This window comes from Acanthisitta chloris, unplaced genomic scaffold, assembly GCF_000695815.1.
Source record: "Acanthisitta chloris isolate BGI_N310 unplaced genomic scaffold, ASM69581v1 scaffold14128, whole genome shotgun sequence".
NCBI lineage: Eukaryota > Metazoa > Chordata > Aves > Passeriformes > Acanthisittidae > Acanthisitta > Acanthisitta chloris.
The window spans coordinates 25903-42278 of record NW_008687731.1 but is presented as its reverse complement, the minus strand read 5'-3'; the positions used below and the strand labels follow the sequence as shown (position 1 = coordinate 42278).

The following is a 16376-nucleotide window of genomic DNA, read 5'->3' as shown; positions in this document are numbered from 1 at the left end:
TTTCAATTCCACAATTCAATTTTTGCTGGTTCATCTAAGATGTCTAGGAAAATATGGTATGTGCTTTGTCTTGCCCCAAAACCTTGCACAAAGGAGTAAGCTCTAGACATAGGCCTGACAAATGTCAGCTCACTCACTTCAGCTTTTATTTCTTTTTATCAGTTGTTTTCCAGCTGCAGATCCTGTGCTAGCAAAATGTTTCAAAAATGAATAAAATGCCATAAATACACACAAGAAAGTCAATCCAAGGTGGGGGGAAATGAAGAATGACTGTCAAAAATGTGAACTAACTCACCTAGAAGCATTTTTGTAAATTTGTTGATGTGATAAGCATTGATTTTACAGGCAGCACTGAACAGCCCCGTTCCCTCTGAACATTTTACAGGTTTGAGGAATGAAAAAATGATGCCAACATTTTTTCCTTTCCTCATTCCCAGTCCTGCTAAATCATCCAATGTCCAATGGCAAGTGTCCATATGGGAAAAGACAGCGAAGAACTTGGACTGTGCCAAAGGTTCCAAGAACACTCTATTACTACTAGAGTTTAAGCTACAATACTAAATTTTGAAATTCTCTGCTTCACTGCAAGGGGAAGGCTTTTTTTTTTCCTTGGGAATATCACACAATTTAACAAGCAAATACTAAATGGGATTTAGATCAGTATACAAAATGAGTACCTTGTTACTGCTCCTGAGAAGATTCGCTCAATCATCCTGTTCGAAATTGCTGTGAAAAAAAGGTTTAAAATAGTGTCAACTCTATAAAAGTTATTTTTGCTTTGTATTGTCTAGTTGAAGAGTTTACTGGAACCCTTATATATACACATCTGTGAGAAAGATCAAGTGTAGTGCTCATTAATCCCTTTGAGTCCTTTTGGAGAGGACTATTTAACACAAAGTCTCCGAAGCAAAGTTAGGACCAAACAGCTTTGAATTCAGACTTGATACAGAAATAGTACTGTAATAAAAGTAGTAAAGTTGGGTGATTAATAAGGCAGCATTTACCAGTTCTTTGACAAGTAAAAGATGTTTTCCAGTGCCATGAAGTTTTACATGACCTTGGCAAAGAGCCAAAATGGAACTGGCACGATCATACATAATAATCATACCTAACTGATTCTGACAGGGATCTATTTCTGACATGGTTCTGATCCTGCTTCTATTTTGAAACCATTTCAGGGATTTTAGAGACATGCCTCAACTGAGCACTAGCTTTCTAAAGGATATTCAATTTGTCCTTAAGAATTTGTGGATGCAACTCAAAGCAGCACATGATACTGTTCTCACGGAAGAAAAATCACTTCTCAATACTTTATTATTCAGCACTGTAGAAATACTGATAACTAAAGCAAGTGGTTAACACTTCAAACAGTTCATCCATTTTATGTACTTACGGTGATGTGATCACCACATCACTGTAGTAAGGACACTAGTCCCTAGTTCATATTGATCCCCAGAACCATGGGATAACAATTTGTTTTCAGACATATATGCTGCTGCTTATCTTCTACTTTTGAAACACTGAAGTGGTTCTACCTTCTCAACAACATCTACAGACTTATATGTAGTAAGAAAATATTGAAGTGTTTGATCTAGTCTAGTTTTAGACCAGTGACAGTACAGAAGGGACTGACGAAACCAGATTATCTAATTTTGACATGCAAAAAGTAAAGTTTAAGACACATCCATTTTATGATCTTTAGTCTAGCTCTCACTGAGCAGCAGCTGTTAAGCTTCAACCAAAATTCCATGGTTTAAAGGATGCAAAATCAAATTGCAAGTGGCATTATATCTGTTCTGCTTTGTTTCTGTAGTGTGCTAACTCAGTGGAGCAGCCACTCAAACGAAAGCAGCTTTCTCCTCACTGCCTAAAGCACAGTCAAATTTACTAGGCAAATTTTCAGAAGCAAATCAGAATTGTTTGTCCTTTTTCATGTGGGATGATATTCTATAATCACTGTTTTTAAGTAAGCTTTCCAGTCCTGAATACTATTAAGATAAAAATGGACAAAAAGCATCTAAGAAACCAATTGTTCCATACAAGCTATGAGAATATTTACAATAGGTACAACTGTGCAAGACTACAGAATCAGACAGTGCATATTGTAAATGCAGAAAGTGTAAGGCTGCTAAATAGTATTAATACAAAATGTACTGCAGCTGAGTTAGTAAAACTTTAAAATAAGCAAAGCACCTGAATGTGTCTCTGCCTTTTCTACTCTTTCCATGCTATAAAAGTTAAGCTAATGTAATAATATCAGTAAAATGGATTGTATCCAAGATATCCCAAAAATCACCATTTAAAATACACCAATACTTCACATGACTTTTCCTCCACTTCTTTGCCAAGATTAGCATTCAAATTCAGAGTTTTCTTCAAATCTAGTATTGCTGGGCACAAGGCATCACAGATGACATGTCCTGCTCTTATTTACTGAGTCAGCAGGATCAGCTATACCAACAAACTCATGAACACCAGCCTTGGCCTTTAACCACGTCCTCAGCTGCAACTTTATGGGTCATTTAATACACGTAAACAAAGGTGCTTCATTTGTCATACCATGATCATTATGTCGAGCTAAATCCTTCCGGTCAATAAAGAGGTCATGGTCTGTATCCAGCTCCCAAAACTTGCAATAGATAACATAAAAATGTTCATATGAGAAGTAGTCTGTCAGCTGGTTAATATCAGCTTCCTCTTCCAATAATGCCACATTCTATTATCAGAAGGATAAATAGAACACATTAAAGAGTTTGTTAGACATTTGTTGAATGATCTGAGTTCCCATAACCAAGTTAATCTCTAATGCTATTTCAGTGGAATAATTTTTATCTTCAGGGACAATGCACACCATACAGCATGACAGCAAACACTGAACACATGAGGGAGAAAGCTGATGCATTCACAGAAGAATGAGGAGATCAGCCTGACTTCTGCTAAACACATTTGTATATATATGTAGCTCTAGATAAACAGAAATTGCATTTAAACATATCCTAGTGTATGAGTATTAATGCAATTGGGTCTTTACCACTTTTTGGAAAAGAAAGAAATGCTACCTATGTTACTTAAGCATTTAGTTCATGCAGTTTAAAAACTGGTAGAAATATCTGTCTCACAAAATTTTAGATATGATGTACCTGCAAAAAGTTGCTTTTCCTGAGCTCGTTACAAGTTATTTTCCCAGACCAGGACCTATTTACTGTATAAAATATTCTCTGTATGACCTGCAAGAAACAGAAAATGGAAAGAAATCTTAGGTATAATAACTAAATACCCTCCCAAACGTTTTTCAGATATCTTAGTTCAGCTGCATTATAGAACTCCACCTTTCCACTATTTCTATTCTCCTTATTACTTAGCAGGTTGATGCTTCTCTTGTGTCATATTACAAAACCATTTCCAAATCTATATCTAAATTCACCTAGGTACATCTTATTTCCACACTGTAGTGCCCATATATCTCACTCAGTAACGGTGCACAATACTTGTATGCTAGCCAAAACTTGTCTCTTGGCAATTTCACTACCTCAGTTTTCCAGACCTACAGGGTATCATCTCATAAACCTATTAATATATCTTATTACTTCAGATTTAAAGACCTGTGTTTGCAGTAAGACTGTTTTACTTCATAAATGAACTTACAAAAATAGATTGGGACTCTTTAAGGATCAGAGTGCAGCAGATGTTGCTACTTCTGAAGTCCACAAACACAACAAATCAACATTTGACAGAGTTACTTCCTGCAGGTGCTGAAAGAATCTGTGTTTCCCCATTTAGTTTTATTCTATTTGAAGTAACTTGGGGAAAAAACTGCTAACAGCATTAGATGCAGTACACTAATGTTTTCTAAGTCAAGATCAAAACAATCTGCAGAAGGAGGATGATGGTTCTTGTGCCATGATTGATACTGGAACCAGAAACAAATGTGTTCAATTGACCCTCAGGTCCTTCTGCAGAGAAGGACCTGGGGGTCCTTGTGAACAACAAGCTGTCCATGAGTCAACAGTGTGTCCCTGTGGCTAAGAAAGCCAATGTATCCTGGGATGCACTAAGAACAGTGTTGCCAGCAGGGCAGGGAGGTGATCCTGACTCTCTGCTCAGCCCCTGTGAGGGCACACCTGGAGGATTGTGTCCAGTTCTGGGCTCCTCAGGACCAGAGGGACATGGAGCTCCTGGAGCAGGTCCAGGGGAGAGCAAGGAAGATGCTGAAGGGACTGGAGCACCTCAGTGATGAGGAAAGGCTGAGGGAGTTGGGGCTGTTCAGCCTCAAGAAGAGACAACTGTGAGAGGGAGACTCAATGTATACAAGTATCTAAAAGGGGAGGGGGGAGCCAAGAAGATGCAGCCAGGCTCTTCTGTGGTAGAAGCCAATAAAACAAGAGGCAACAGGCATAAACTGATGCACGGGAAGTTCCACCTGAATATGAGGGAACTACTTTCCTGTGCAGTCCCTGAGCACTGAACAGGTTGCCCAGAGAGGTTGTGGATTCTCCCTCACTGGAGATATTCCAGAACCATCTGGACACAACCCTGAGCCATGTGCTCTAGGGTGGCCCTGCTGGAGTAGGGAGGTGGGACCAGATGACCCACTGTGGTCCCTTCCAACCTAACTGCTTTTGTGATTCTGTCAGTGTCCCATGCTTTTGTTTAAATCAGTTTTATATGTGCATCAACTCAATGATCTTACAGGTCTTTCCCAGCCCTAATGGTTCTATGGCTATTTTGGACAACTCGTGCATTCAGTGTAATTTGCTTGCTTTTAGTTTACAAACATAAGACTTTAAAGCCTTTTTTCTGTTTCTTTTTTTGTTTTTTCTGTTACTTAACTGAATTCAGTTTTCACCTCAATTGGTTAGACTTAAGTCAACTGGATATACATTCACCACTAACAAGAGCAGACAAAGCTAAACATATTATGAAATATAACTGCTTAATTAGTGATTGATTATACCCGATAATTGGCAAGACTTGATATTGCATGTGTAATATTTCATTTGCAACAGTTACTAGCTAAAACCCCAATCTCTTCAGGAACCCCTTTCTTCCAGTTAAAATAACCTCCCAACTAAAGACTAAGTTTTTCATCACTTCAGACTTTAATCACAAAGTAAATCATTAGTTTAAACACACCAGTAATTTCTAAATTACAAATAGAAAGTTATTTATTTATTAAGTTTTAAAATAAAACTTTATACTGTAGAGCAGCAATCTACAGCTATTTCTTTGAACATGAACAGCTGGTTCAATAACTCCAGAAAGGAGAATAGAGTAGCCTACTTCTGAAACTTAATTAGCTTAATTCTAATTGTGAGTTTAGGGAAGACCCATTTTTGGCTTATACTACAAAGCAATTTTTTCTAAAAAGGTTTTTGCCTTAGCTTTGCAACTTAATCCATCTGCATGTCATTATCTCATCTGTTGTACATTTTAACTGGTCTAAAAATAAAAACAAAATTGAGTATTTCGTAAAGACAACTGGGAACAGACAAAGTGTTTTCTAAAGTGAATTGAGGCAGAGTATTGTCTTCTTTAGTGTGCTGCACAGTGCTTTGTCAGAAGGGAGAGGAAATGGTGCAATACAAAAATTACAGTTTCAAGAATTCACAGTTCAGATGTGCACATAACATCCTTGCAGAATAAATGTAGTATCTCATTTGTCAGGGCAAATGTTTTCAACATCTTTCAGCTCCATCTTGGCCATATGTACCTAACCTTACCACTAGACTGACCTATAGCCTAGAAGACAGAGCAGACTGCTTTCATGGACAAACAACTCTTACAAGACATGTGCTAAAGAGACATATGCAATGTATATGCATACATGACACATGTAATCATATACAAACACAGCAGAATGGCTCCTTTGGTTTGTAACTGAAGTATCCTTTAGATAAGAGCTTCATGTAGCAAGCTAAAGCCAGTTGAATAGCTATGAAATGTCTTATTTCATCTTAGGTAAAATAATCCATAATCATCAGTAATAACTTGCAGGACAGAATTTTAGGAGATTGTATTGGGCAACAGCTACACCATCCTAAAATATGACAAGAAAGGGCAAAGTGCTCCTGCCATTCCTTAAACAGAATGCAGAATAGTGTTCCAAATATTGTTGCTATATTATACTAGTTTACTTTTGGGATTTTGATTAAACACTGATTTCTGTTGAAGATTACACTAAATTCATCAGAAAAGTACTGCCAGCACTAATTTATCCAATATTGCTAGGTTCAGGCCACCTCAAACAAGCTGTTCCTCCAAAGAAAAGTAACTGGAAATGGCAGGATCTTTTTCTTCTCACAGTCCTCCAGGACAAGCAGCAAGCTTTCTCCATTTTAAGCAGAGCAGGCTTTGATACAATCCAGAATCCATTAAGAAACAAAAACAGCTCACAGGCAGAACATTTTCTGCAGTCACAACTGACAAGAAAGTTCTGGAAGCTCACCAAACCATTATAACAGGCAACAAAACCTAGTGCAGCAGGACATACTTGATAGGCCGCAGTAAGTCTCTGCAAGAAGGATACGAGGAACCAAAAAATCAACCACTTACAAAAAATGTTCCACAATTTCAGCCTGGGTGATACTATTTGCAAGTATTTGCTGGATAAAAGATGATCAACTCTGCATGTTTTTTGTTGGAGAAAATTCATTAAGCTAGTTTTCTCATGCACAAAGAAAGTGCACTGAGTGTAATTTTGAAGAACTGTAATCTTTTGAGAGTTTAGTGGAATCAGCTGTCTAAGTCTACAGTTGAGAAAATTTCATGTCACCGATTTTTCCCTTGGGTACAGAAAGAATACTTCAGTCACATAACCCTAGGAAGAAAGAAATGGAACTTCTCATGTATAAAACCTTCTTAGAAAGAAAAGTCCCCAGAGAGCAAAGTGGCAAGCAGCTTCAACATAATCATTATTTTACTTAATACTGAACATAATCATATTAATATAGATGTTTCATTCAAAATTTAATTTAATTAATCCCAGACGAAGGTCAGGATTTTAATGAGTACAGTCCACAGCCATGATCAAGTGTCTAAGATAACAGCCTGTGCTTCATTTAATCTTCATTAACTTACTCTACACTATTGCAATTCAGTGCTTCTCTTACTAGTATTAAATTCAGCAATTTCTTATAAGTGTTAAAAAGTATGATGTTTAAGAACTAGGCTCTTTCTTCACAAGATTTCTAGCTATGTAGAAATGAAGACTGACAGCCTACTCTAGCTCTGCTTATCTCAAGGGACAAAGATGCTCAGACATATTGACTAGTCTTAATTTTGATTTTCTTATTTAACAAAAAAAAAAAAAAAAAAAAAGGGCAAGCTTTTCCAAGTACAAATCACTTACTGTTGTAATGTACCGAGAATGAAATTCAGATGCTTCCTTCAAAAATGAAAGGCCTGGATGACTATTCACTACATCCTACAACAAAAAAAGAATAACAATATCCCAAGCAGTATTAATTAGTGACTATATGAAACAAATAGCACATCTGCTTACTTAACTAAAACAGTTCAAATTAAGTACCACAATAATTAATGATAACTTCATTTACAACACGCTTCATGTAGATCACACACTACTAACCTTTTAAAAAAGAGTTATCTTTTAAAGAACCCAAGCTAAACAAAAGCTTTCACATATTTTAGGAATATTCTAGGATTTTTTCCCTGTATTTTAGATAGGTTTTAGATTTTCAGCACTGCTGACTGCATTAGCTTGTAATCCTGTGGCTGACTAGGATTCAGTAAAAGCCAGTTCAGGTTTTATTCAGTCATGACTAAATGTGATGTTTGCTGCTCCTTCAGAGAAGCTGTATAAGGCCTTGAATTCACATCCCACTTTTCCCTTGCCCTCCAAAGGCTTCCTTGACTTACACAACTTGAACTGCCTTCCTAAACATAAGATTTTGAAACATGTGCTATTCCTGCAAGCAATTTTAAGTCCATGCATCTTTCTGTAGCACTTAAACACCTCACCTTAATCAAAATGATTAACTGTAAAACAAGCCACTCACTTGCATCTCAGTGAACCAAAGTGAGTGGCACTAAATATTATCAATAAACTTTAATGATGACCATTAAAAAGTACATTTAGTTCAGAGAATTCAGGGCTTTGCCAGTTTATAATTTTGGTTTTTTCCCAGAACTAGTTTCAGTTGCAAATTACTTGTATAAAAGGAATGAAGTCTTCTTGCACCAAGTAGTTGCATCCAGGGTTCATCAGAAGATGAACAAACTTCGCAGCATCATCATAGCAGGTCTGGAGTATTCTGGAATATAAATATTTCCATTTAATCCTCTACACAGCAAACTGCTCCTGCTGCCTCATGCAGGCAGGGCAAGGCCAGTGAAACCACAGCCACATTATTTCATTCAAAGGCTAATTACAAGTGTCAAACTATGCTCCAAGTGAACTTACCAAAGCAATACTGTCTCAAACATTTAAACTAAAGGGGGCGAGTACACCATGTGATTGGATTACATAAAAGGACATGGAATGAGAACCAGAAAGAATAAAAATCATTTTGTCCAGAACTGGTATCTAAAAAGTAGGGTCAAGGCTTTCACTTTTCCCATAAACAGACAGTCATTTACCAAACATTTTAAAGCTGATAAACCCTGTAAATAAAGATTTGTTTAAAGTATTAAAGTATTATTTAGTTACATTTTCCCAGGTACAAGTCTGCTGTCAATGGTTGATTATGGGAAAGTGTTTTATTCCCCTTTACAGATGGGATCACATTCAGAGATTAAAATATCACATTTCAATGACAAAAATGCAGTACTTCTAAAAAAAGTAATCTACTTACTTCCTCCACATTGCAACAAATTTATGAACTGACACATATCCTGTTCGTTCCCCTCCAGCACAGTAAAACAAAGGACCTTTCCAGTAAAGTGGGCATTCACAGGCCTGCAATTAAAGCACACAGCAAGTCAGTTTATTCACTGCTTATCTGAGAGTTACTCCCTTAACTTACAGAGTTCTCAAAAATTACATTTTACAAGTGTTGAGAAAACGTTCAGGCACAGATTTTTTACAAACTGTTTCTGAAATCAACTGGACCTTATGAAATAATCCATTTTGAGCAACTGCTTTAGGCTGAAATCCAACAGCCTCAAAGCCAAACACAGAGCAACTTGTAGCATTCCTAAGAGATGAATGCAGTCACGTGTCTGCTCTGTCCATGCTCCAAGCAGCTGGACAGGGTCCACGTTAATAAGCTCTGCTCAAGAGCTGGCTATCTTTGAGCTAAGCTCAAGACAGCACAGTTACACAACTTCTGAACTGGAACAAAATTACATTTGTCCAGCTCAGAGGATGGCTCAACTCATCTGTATCCTTGCATGTGCATGGCACATCTTCTACCCAGTTTGAAGCAGTAGGCCAACTTGCCTGAGCAGCAGTATCTGGCTCCAGGATACTCAACAGTTACACCTAGACCTGACTACAACCGGGAGCACTCCAACACGCTGGCATCGCTGAGAATCTCAGGGAAGATTGTGGAGGCTGCAAGATGGATCAGGTCACTGGAGCAAAAGCACAGTTACTTCACATGCAATAGCTGAGCCACTACTTCAAGTTAATAAGAAGGAAGTGAGTTTGACATCCTCAGGCAGATGGGCTTTGCCTTGTTCTTAAGGTGCCTTTGATCACAGAATTGAAGGTGACTGGACCCTTCCACCTTCCCTGCTTCAAGGGAAGGGTCTCTTCCACACCTCCCCACTTCTGTGTTGGAAGGAGCTGTGGCAGACATGGATCCTATCATTCAGCTTAGCAGTTAAACAGTTCTGGTGAGGCAAACTAGGAGTTTCTGAACCCCCAGTCCTGCTCTTGTGAAAAGTCTTGTGAAAAGAAAAAAGTTTCTCTTTTCTAGACCCTGGGCTTTAAATGCAAAGTGATAGGAACAAGGAAAAGAACTTTAGACTCATTACCAAGACCATGACTTGCAGTGGTATTTCAAGCATTGATTCAATATAACAAAACAGAAGTTTCAAAATATTTGCACCTTTCTAAACTCACTATCTTGTCACTCCACCATAATTCCAAACGAGTTCTTCAGTAATAACTAGGGCTATAATCTGAAGTTACCAAACCATCCTGTCTTTACAATGGCACCATATGACACTGCCAAATGAGAAAAAACACCTATTAGCAGTGCTTTTACCTTAAGTCTCTTGGTCAATACAGAAGGCAGAACATACTATATGTCCTTCAGTAATTGGTTGTTTATGCAGCAAAAAACATAGCTCAAGTTTTGGTTTAACATTTGTTTCTTTCTCTAAGGTCACTTGATACAGAGCTAATGCAAAAACGTCCACACAACTGTGCTATCAACAGCGTAGAACATTGTTGAATCCAAACTCATAGGAGATGAAGAGACATAATGCAAGACAACAAAGCACATGGAACTCGTCTTTGCTTTACATAGGTGTACAGTACTAAAATACAGACAGCAAGTTCTCACCTTTGCAACCTTCCCCATATCTTCTAACGTTGCCCTCTCATTTGGAAAGTCAGAGAAAGTTCTCTCAATTTTGGCAATCACAGCATCTATGTTCACTTTTTCCTTAGGACATCCTCGAGGGAAATAGAAAGCTGGAATGTTTTGACTGAGTGCTGGTGGCAAAGTTTCCTCCTTCTTTGTCTGAACCTAAATAGACAAATGCACATTTGGAAGTCAGGTACAATGAAACCACGTACAGCAATCATCCTCAGATGATTTAATTCTCTTGGTATTATGTGTTACAGCACACCTTCAAAAAGATTTCAGATTATAGGTTGAATAAGCTATTTAAGAATGAGAGCACATCAGAAAAATTAATGAGTATTTCCAAAAACTGTCACTTAGAAAGATTCCTAGGATGTTAAAAGTTTAATAAAAACAACTTCAGTCTTCAACATATCAAGTTTCAAGGTAATGCACTAGACAGCTTCTTGGAGACAGCTGAAATTACTCAGGTTATATTGTCTGTTCAGAAAAAAAGCCTTCAACTTCTAGCTTAATAGACAGATTATGAAAGCATTTGCTTTTGAAATATTTCTAGTTCTACAGCTTCAAACTTTTGAAAAAAGTATGACAACTCTGTTACAAACCACCAACCTGTTTAATTTAGTTACAGTGAAGAGGGATTTTTTTATCCTAAAAACAATATCTTTTATAAAGATTATAAATGATGTCTGCAGAGGGATTTGTTTCGTAAACTATACACAATTATGATGTGAGAGCTTAGAAATCTGTTTCTCAAGAATTTGTGATGATATACTATGCCACTAAAAAACCTCTTCAGATGACCAATAACACAAGAAATTTATTTAAATGCATTTAGTTTCAGCAAAGAAGAATTCACCTGGTACTCAGCTTCCAAAAGAGTCCAAATAAGGCACAGAAACAAAGACAACAGGCAAAGTAACAAGAGAGTTAAGAGGCAACTCAAAATTAGCAATTAAACATGAATCTTTAATCTCAAGGCCACTCTTCAAATGTGAAGAATGCTATGGTAGCTCATCCTACTGCTAACCATGTTCAAGATTCTAAATTCCTTCTCTCATTTTTGACCAGAACTGGGGGAAAATAAACCCAATCCTCCAAAAAAACCTCCAATCCTCATTTTACTGCTTATCACCTCTGCCAAAGTGCCTGTAAAGATACCCATCTTTCCCACCAAGAAGTCCTTAAGCCAGTGAAAGAACTAGGTGCCTATGGACAGCAGATTTTTAACTCGCAGAGTTCGAACCCAGGAGCCATCACTGGAATGCTACACATACCAAAGAAAAGCCTGAACTAACCTTTCCTTCCCCTCCTCTGCACTTGAACCAGCATTCCTGTCCACAGCTGCAGAATTATCTCCACCGAGTTATATTACATAGAAGAAAAACTTAATTTAAATCTGTGACATCTGGAGTCAATGTCTATCACTTCATAAGAATCTTATAAGCAAGAACCTTTGATACCTCATCATTAGTTTAGTGGTCCAGCTGATGAAACATCAGCTTAGAACAAAAGTGCTGCAAGACCCAAAATCCCTTCCAACTTCAGACTTCCAAGCTTTTGGGAAGAATAAAGATTGCAATGTTTTTTTTTTCTCTAAGTAGCACTGCCCTCAGCACTACAAATAATGTATGTAACTGGGTAAACACTTCGTTTCACTCTCAAAGCTCAGCTCTACCCATCAGCACTTCACAAGAGCCCTGGCAGTTACCCTGTGCAAACCCAGACTACAGACCTATTCCCTGGACTGGTACCAGCATGCTCTTCACCACTGGCAATCAAACCATCTCTACTTAACAGAATCAAACTGTTAGGCTCATTCTAAGCAGAAAGGTTATTATTTTATTTCCCCTTTTCCCCATTTACAAGAAGTGCCTGGACCACCACTCCCACATGAGCTGCTCAAGCAGGTGTTCCAGCTCCTCAGAGATGCCCAAGAAGGCATTTCTCATGTGAGAAAAGCGTAAGGGCCAATTACAGACTGCTAATGTTCCCTGGATGTAACATGAGGTAAATTAGCATTTCAAGGAGGCCTAGCACAGAGACAAGGCATTTTTAAAATCCACAGCTCGAGAAATTTAGAGACTTCGTTTAAAAATGAAAAATGTCTTTTAAAAGGAAGGTATGGGCAGAGGGAAGACTACACTGAAAAAAACAAGAGAAAAAAAAAAGCTATCAACAGAACTACTGGTTCATCAGAACATACTAATTACTTCAGATACCACTGAGTACACAATGAATCCTATCCATTGGTCCACATTAATAGCTGTTCTTAAACACATGTGTTCTTAAACTCAGTTCAGGATTTGTAGTAAGACCTACCCTAGTACATGCTATTTAAAAGAATTATACAATAAAGGCTTTCTGTTCATTTATTTATCTTATAATTTGGAACATGTTTACAACAGACAAAGATTCTGAGGAAGAAGTTAATCAACAGATTCAGAACCAAAGACAAACATACAGGTGAAGAAAACTGATTTTTCTAAGATGAAAATGTCATATTTAAGCATGAGTCTGGATTCAGCATGCTTAGTGTAAAAACACAGTATTTAATCTATCAGGCAGTATGTTTATTCAACTCTAAAACCAAGTATGGAGTACAAACCTCTCACTACACAACAAAATAACTTTCCCTGTACTGAAAGATGTTGACTATTTCTACATGTTGGTTTTGCAAAGGTGGTGAAAGAAGAAACTATAGAAATGCTTAATTTGCATTAGCAAATGTATGATCACTTCAGTCATTTCTGGTAGATTTATTTGGTGTCTACATATAGGCATCTAGTGAGAATACCATGTAGGGCACAAAACAAAATGCCCTTGAACATGCCACGTGGTGCCCAGCAGCCAGCTCAGAGCACAGCTCTCACTCTGCATCTGCCACGTGGATGTTCTGAGCACACTAATGCTCCTTAAATGCCACCAGCAACTTGGAATTGGACAACTGAATTGTGCTGTTAATGTCAGTCAACACAGGGATAAGAGCCTGTACCAAAGAAAGAAACATGCCATCCTAAATTATCAGCTCCAACTAATGCACTATAAAATTGGTATTAAATCTCCTCCCTCTTCTCACCTTCTGAAGAAGGGCCAAGGATTCTTCTCTCAGTCTGAATCCTGTCCAATAACAGACAGGCTCCTTGTACAGCTGAGGCCTCTCTGCTCTGTGCGCTTTCATGAAGGAACTCATGATACTAAAAGGGCTCCAAAACCTTCATTATTTTCTGTAATTTCAGCTACTAGTTTCTTCTGTTGATGCACATACTGCACAGCTGATGAACAGTCAGTTCTGTTATTTCAGGGCAATCAAAACACACTAATTGTGTGAGATGAAGCTGTTCTAAAACTAATTACAATTTTAACCAGGGAATTTCTTCATTAACAAGAACAGCTGGAAGTCTGCTAACATCAAATCTCTGACTGGAAGATCTGCAGCAACAGTTCATTATTCTTTTTACATAACGACTCCATTTCAGTGGTCAATTTAACACGTAGCAAATGATCTACGTTTTCTATGGCTTTAAGTTAAAACCTTTAATGCTGGTACCAGTAAGCTACATTGACAAGAGATTGGTTTGGTCAGTGAAGATTTTTCTCTGCAACTTGCTGAGAAATAGCACCAACAAGAACATGCTTGGAGTTAAGGAAAACAGCTGCATAAGGTTGCAAATAACTAACTGTAAATAACCAAGTAGATGTGTCCTGCAGTATCAGGACTGAAGGAAGCATTAACCTTTGTAATAAGTATGTATGAAGTCCAGAATCTGTAATTGTATTGTCAAGTTTCTACTGCAGGTTAGGTTTTAGGTAACAGATGGGAAGTGAGGATTCCTTGACAATTTCTTCTTTGAGGTAAGAGGTAAACTAACTTAGGTAAGATTTCTCTATAAGAGAATTAAAGAAAACCTTTAATACATAACCAGTTTTCATTCCCAACATGTAGAACTGTAAGGATTGTCCACAGCTATCCAACACTTACTTGTCTTGACTTTTGCAATGGAGAAAGTTTATAGCCCATTGGGGTCACTGTTCAAAGGGCAAACTTCTAATTGCCACTTTCTAGGTCCTTTTCCAACTATTTTCCAGAAGGTTTTTTTTTAAAATAAAAATGGTATAAATTCAGTATTATCATTCCAATTTGGCAACATTATTATTATATAGCAGAGAACAAAGGATGCACCTTACTCCAAAGAGAAAAGTTCATTCTTGCTAGATAGTCTTCTTACATCTACTAACTGATGAGTCGCACTCAGCAGTTAACTTTGTAATATGCAAAAACAAAGACTGCAGGAATTTTAAAAGGATGCCCTTTTCCTTCTCTCTCGACTGAAGGAAAGAGTTGATCCTATGATACAGTCATTCAGCTGCAGGATATATTTCTGAAATAAGAAATGGGGGCGCTTATTCCCAGATATTTTAAGGATCTATGCTCAGTAATGGCTAGATCTAATATTTGCACACAGTGACTGCCAACCAGAAATACTGAGCCCCACAAAAGGGTTGGATATCTGGACTCAAATGCAAATGAGTGAATCATAGAATCAGTCAGGTTGGAAGAGACCTCAAGGATCATCAAGTCCAACCCTACTGTTGTTACTAGACCATGGCACTAAGTGCCACATCCAGTCTCAGCTTGAAAACCTCACTCAAAGGACTTGCTGGAAAATGAAGCAAGGTAAACATGTTTATGAATATTTTTTTTCAGACAGCTTAGAGATTAAGACACAAGCTCAGGGAGTCATCATAGAACGGCTTGGGTTGGAAGGGACAGCTAGTGCCAACCCCTCTGCTGTGGGCAGGGATGCCACCCACTAGATCAGGTTGCTCAGGGCACCATTCAACCCGAAGCATCCGTAATTTAAACACTTCCAGGGATGGGACATCCACATCCTCTCTGGGTAACCTGTGCCAGTGCCTCACCACCTAATGCCCAAGAATTTTTATCCTAACTTCCACTCTTAGTTCAAAACCATTCCTCCTTGTCCTTCACTCTCTGGATTGAACCGATTCTGTATTTGCATGATTTTGACATGACTACAGAATAAGGTAACTTCATTCTGAAATGTGGATGCTTTCTAATATCTGACCAACACCAACATCTGTTATGTTTGTTTCTCTGAAAAAAGAAAACCAAACCCAAAACATGTAAGAGCATTGACAGAGTTCAGTCAGCTCCTGATGTAGTATTTCACATGAGTTTCCATGAAGATGTCCACATTAAAGTCAATGGAATGCATACAACAAGGCAAAAACAGGACCCCAAAAAATTATCTCTCACATTTATAGCCAACTTCACATTAGGTTTTTACTAAGTGATGCACCACAATCCCAAACAAAAAACGGTATTAAATACTGAAAACACTATACTTTTCCCTATCAAATAGGCAAAAGTTTGGTTAAAATCCTTAGTATTTTTAACTAGGGAATTTAAAAATTAAAAAAGCAATTTTGCACTGCTGTTCAAGTGTGCAACACAAATAAATCCTGTTCTTCAATAGACTGCATCTTCTAGTCTCATGTATTCCACTTAATGCTAATCTTACCTGGGTGAAATGAAGTGCATGATAAGCTAAGAGGATTTGCTGCAGAGTTATGCTATTCAGTCTTCTAAGTCCTAGCATCCCTGAAGGATCCACCTACAAGGCTTATAAACCACCCACCAACAACAGCAGATACTGCATGAAGTTCCCTGATAAACAATAGAAAATGAAAGTCAACTAAGAGACCCACAGGGCAAGATTTGTTTTTTTAAAGGAAGAGTCCTTCCGTTATTAAATTTAGTAAATTCTTGAGAATACAAGAGGTCCTACAGTCTAGCAAAGTGAAACATTAATTGTGAATGTAACGAAATGTTATCAGTAAGCAGCTTAAGCATCT

At 37.8% G+C, this 16376-nt stretch overlaps 1 protein-coding gene across 1 annotated transcript in view; it reads right to left on the bottom strand.

Annotated features, from left to right (window-relative positions):
- The window catches only part of PPP2R3B (protein phosphatase 2, regulatory subunit B'', beta), a 46456-nt gene that overhangs the window by 5771 nt on the left and 24309 nt on the right, over positions 1-16376 (bottom strand). Inside the window, exons 2-8 of the mRNA XM_009080735.1 lie at positions 10473-10658; positions 8814-8917; positions 8171-8273; positions 7349-7423; positions 3141-3227; positions 2560-2716; positions 678-726 (exon numbers count right to left, since the gene is read on the bottom strand). Coding sequence (XP_009078983.1) covers positions 678-726; positions 2560-2716; positions 3141-3227; positions 7349-7423; positions 8171-8273; positions 8814-8917; positions 10473-10658 — 761 coding nt within the window. The remainder of the gene's footprint in view (positions 1-677; positions 727-2559; positions 2717-3140; positions 3228-7348; positions 7424-8170; positions 8274-8813; positions 8918-10472; positions 10659-16376) is intronic.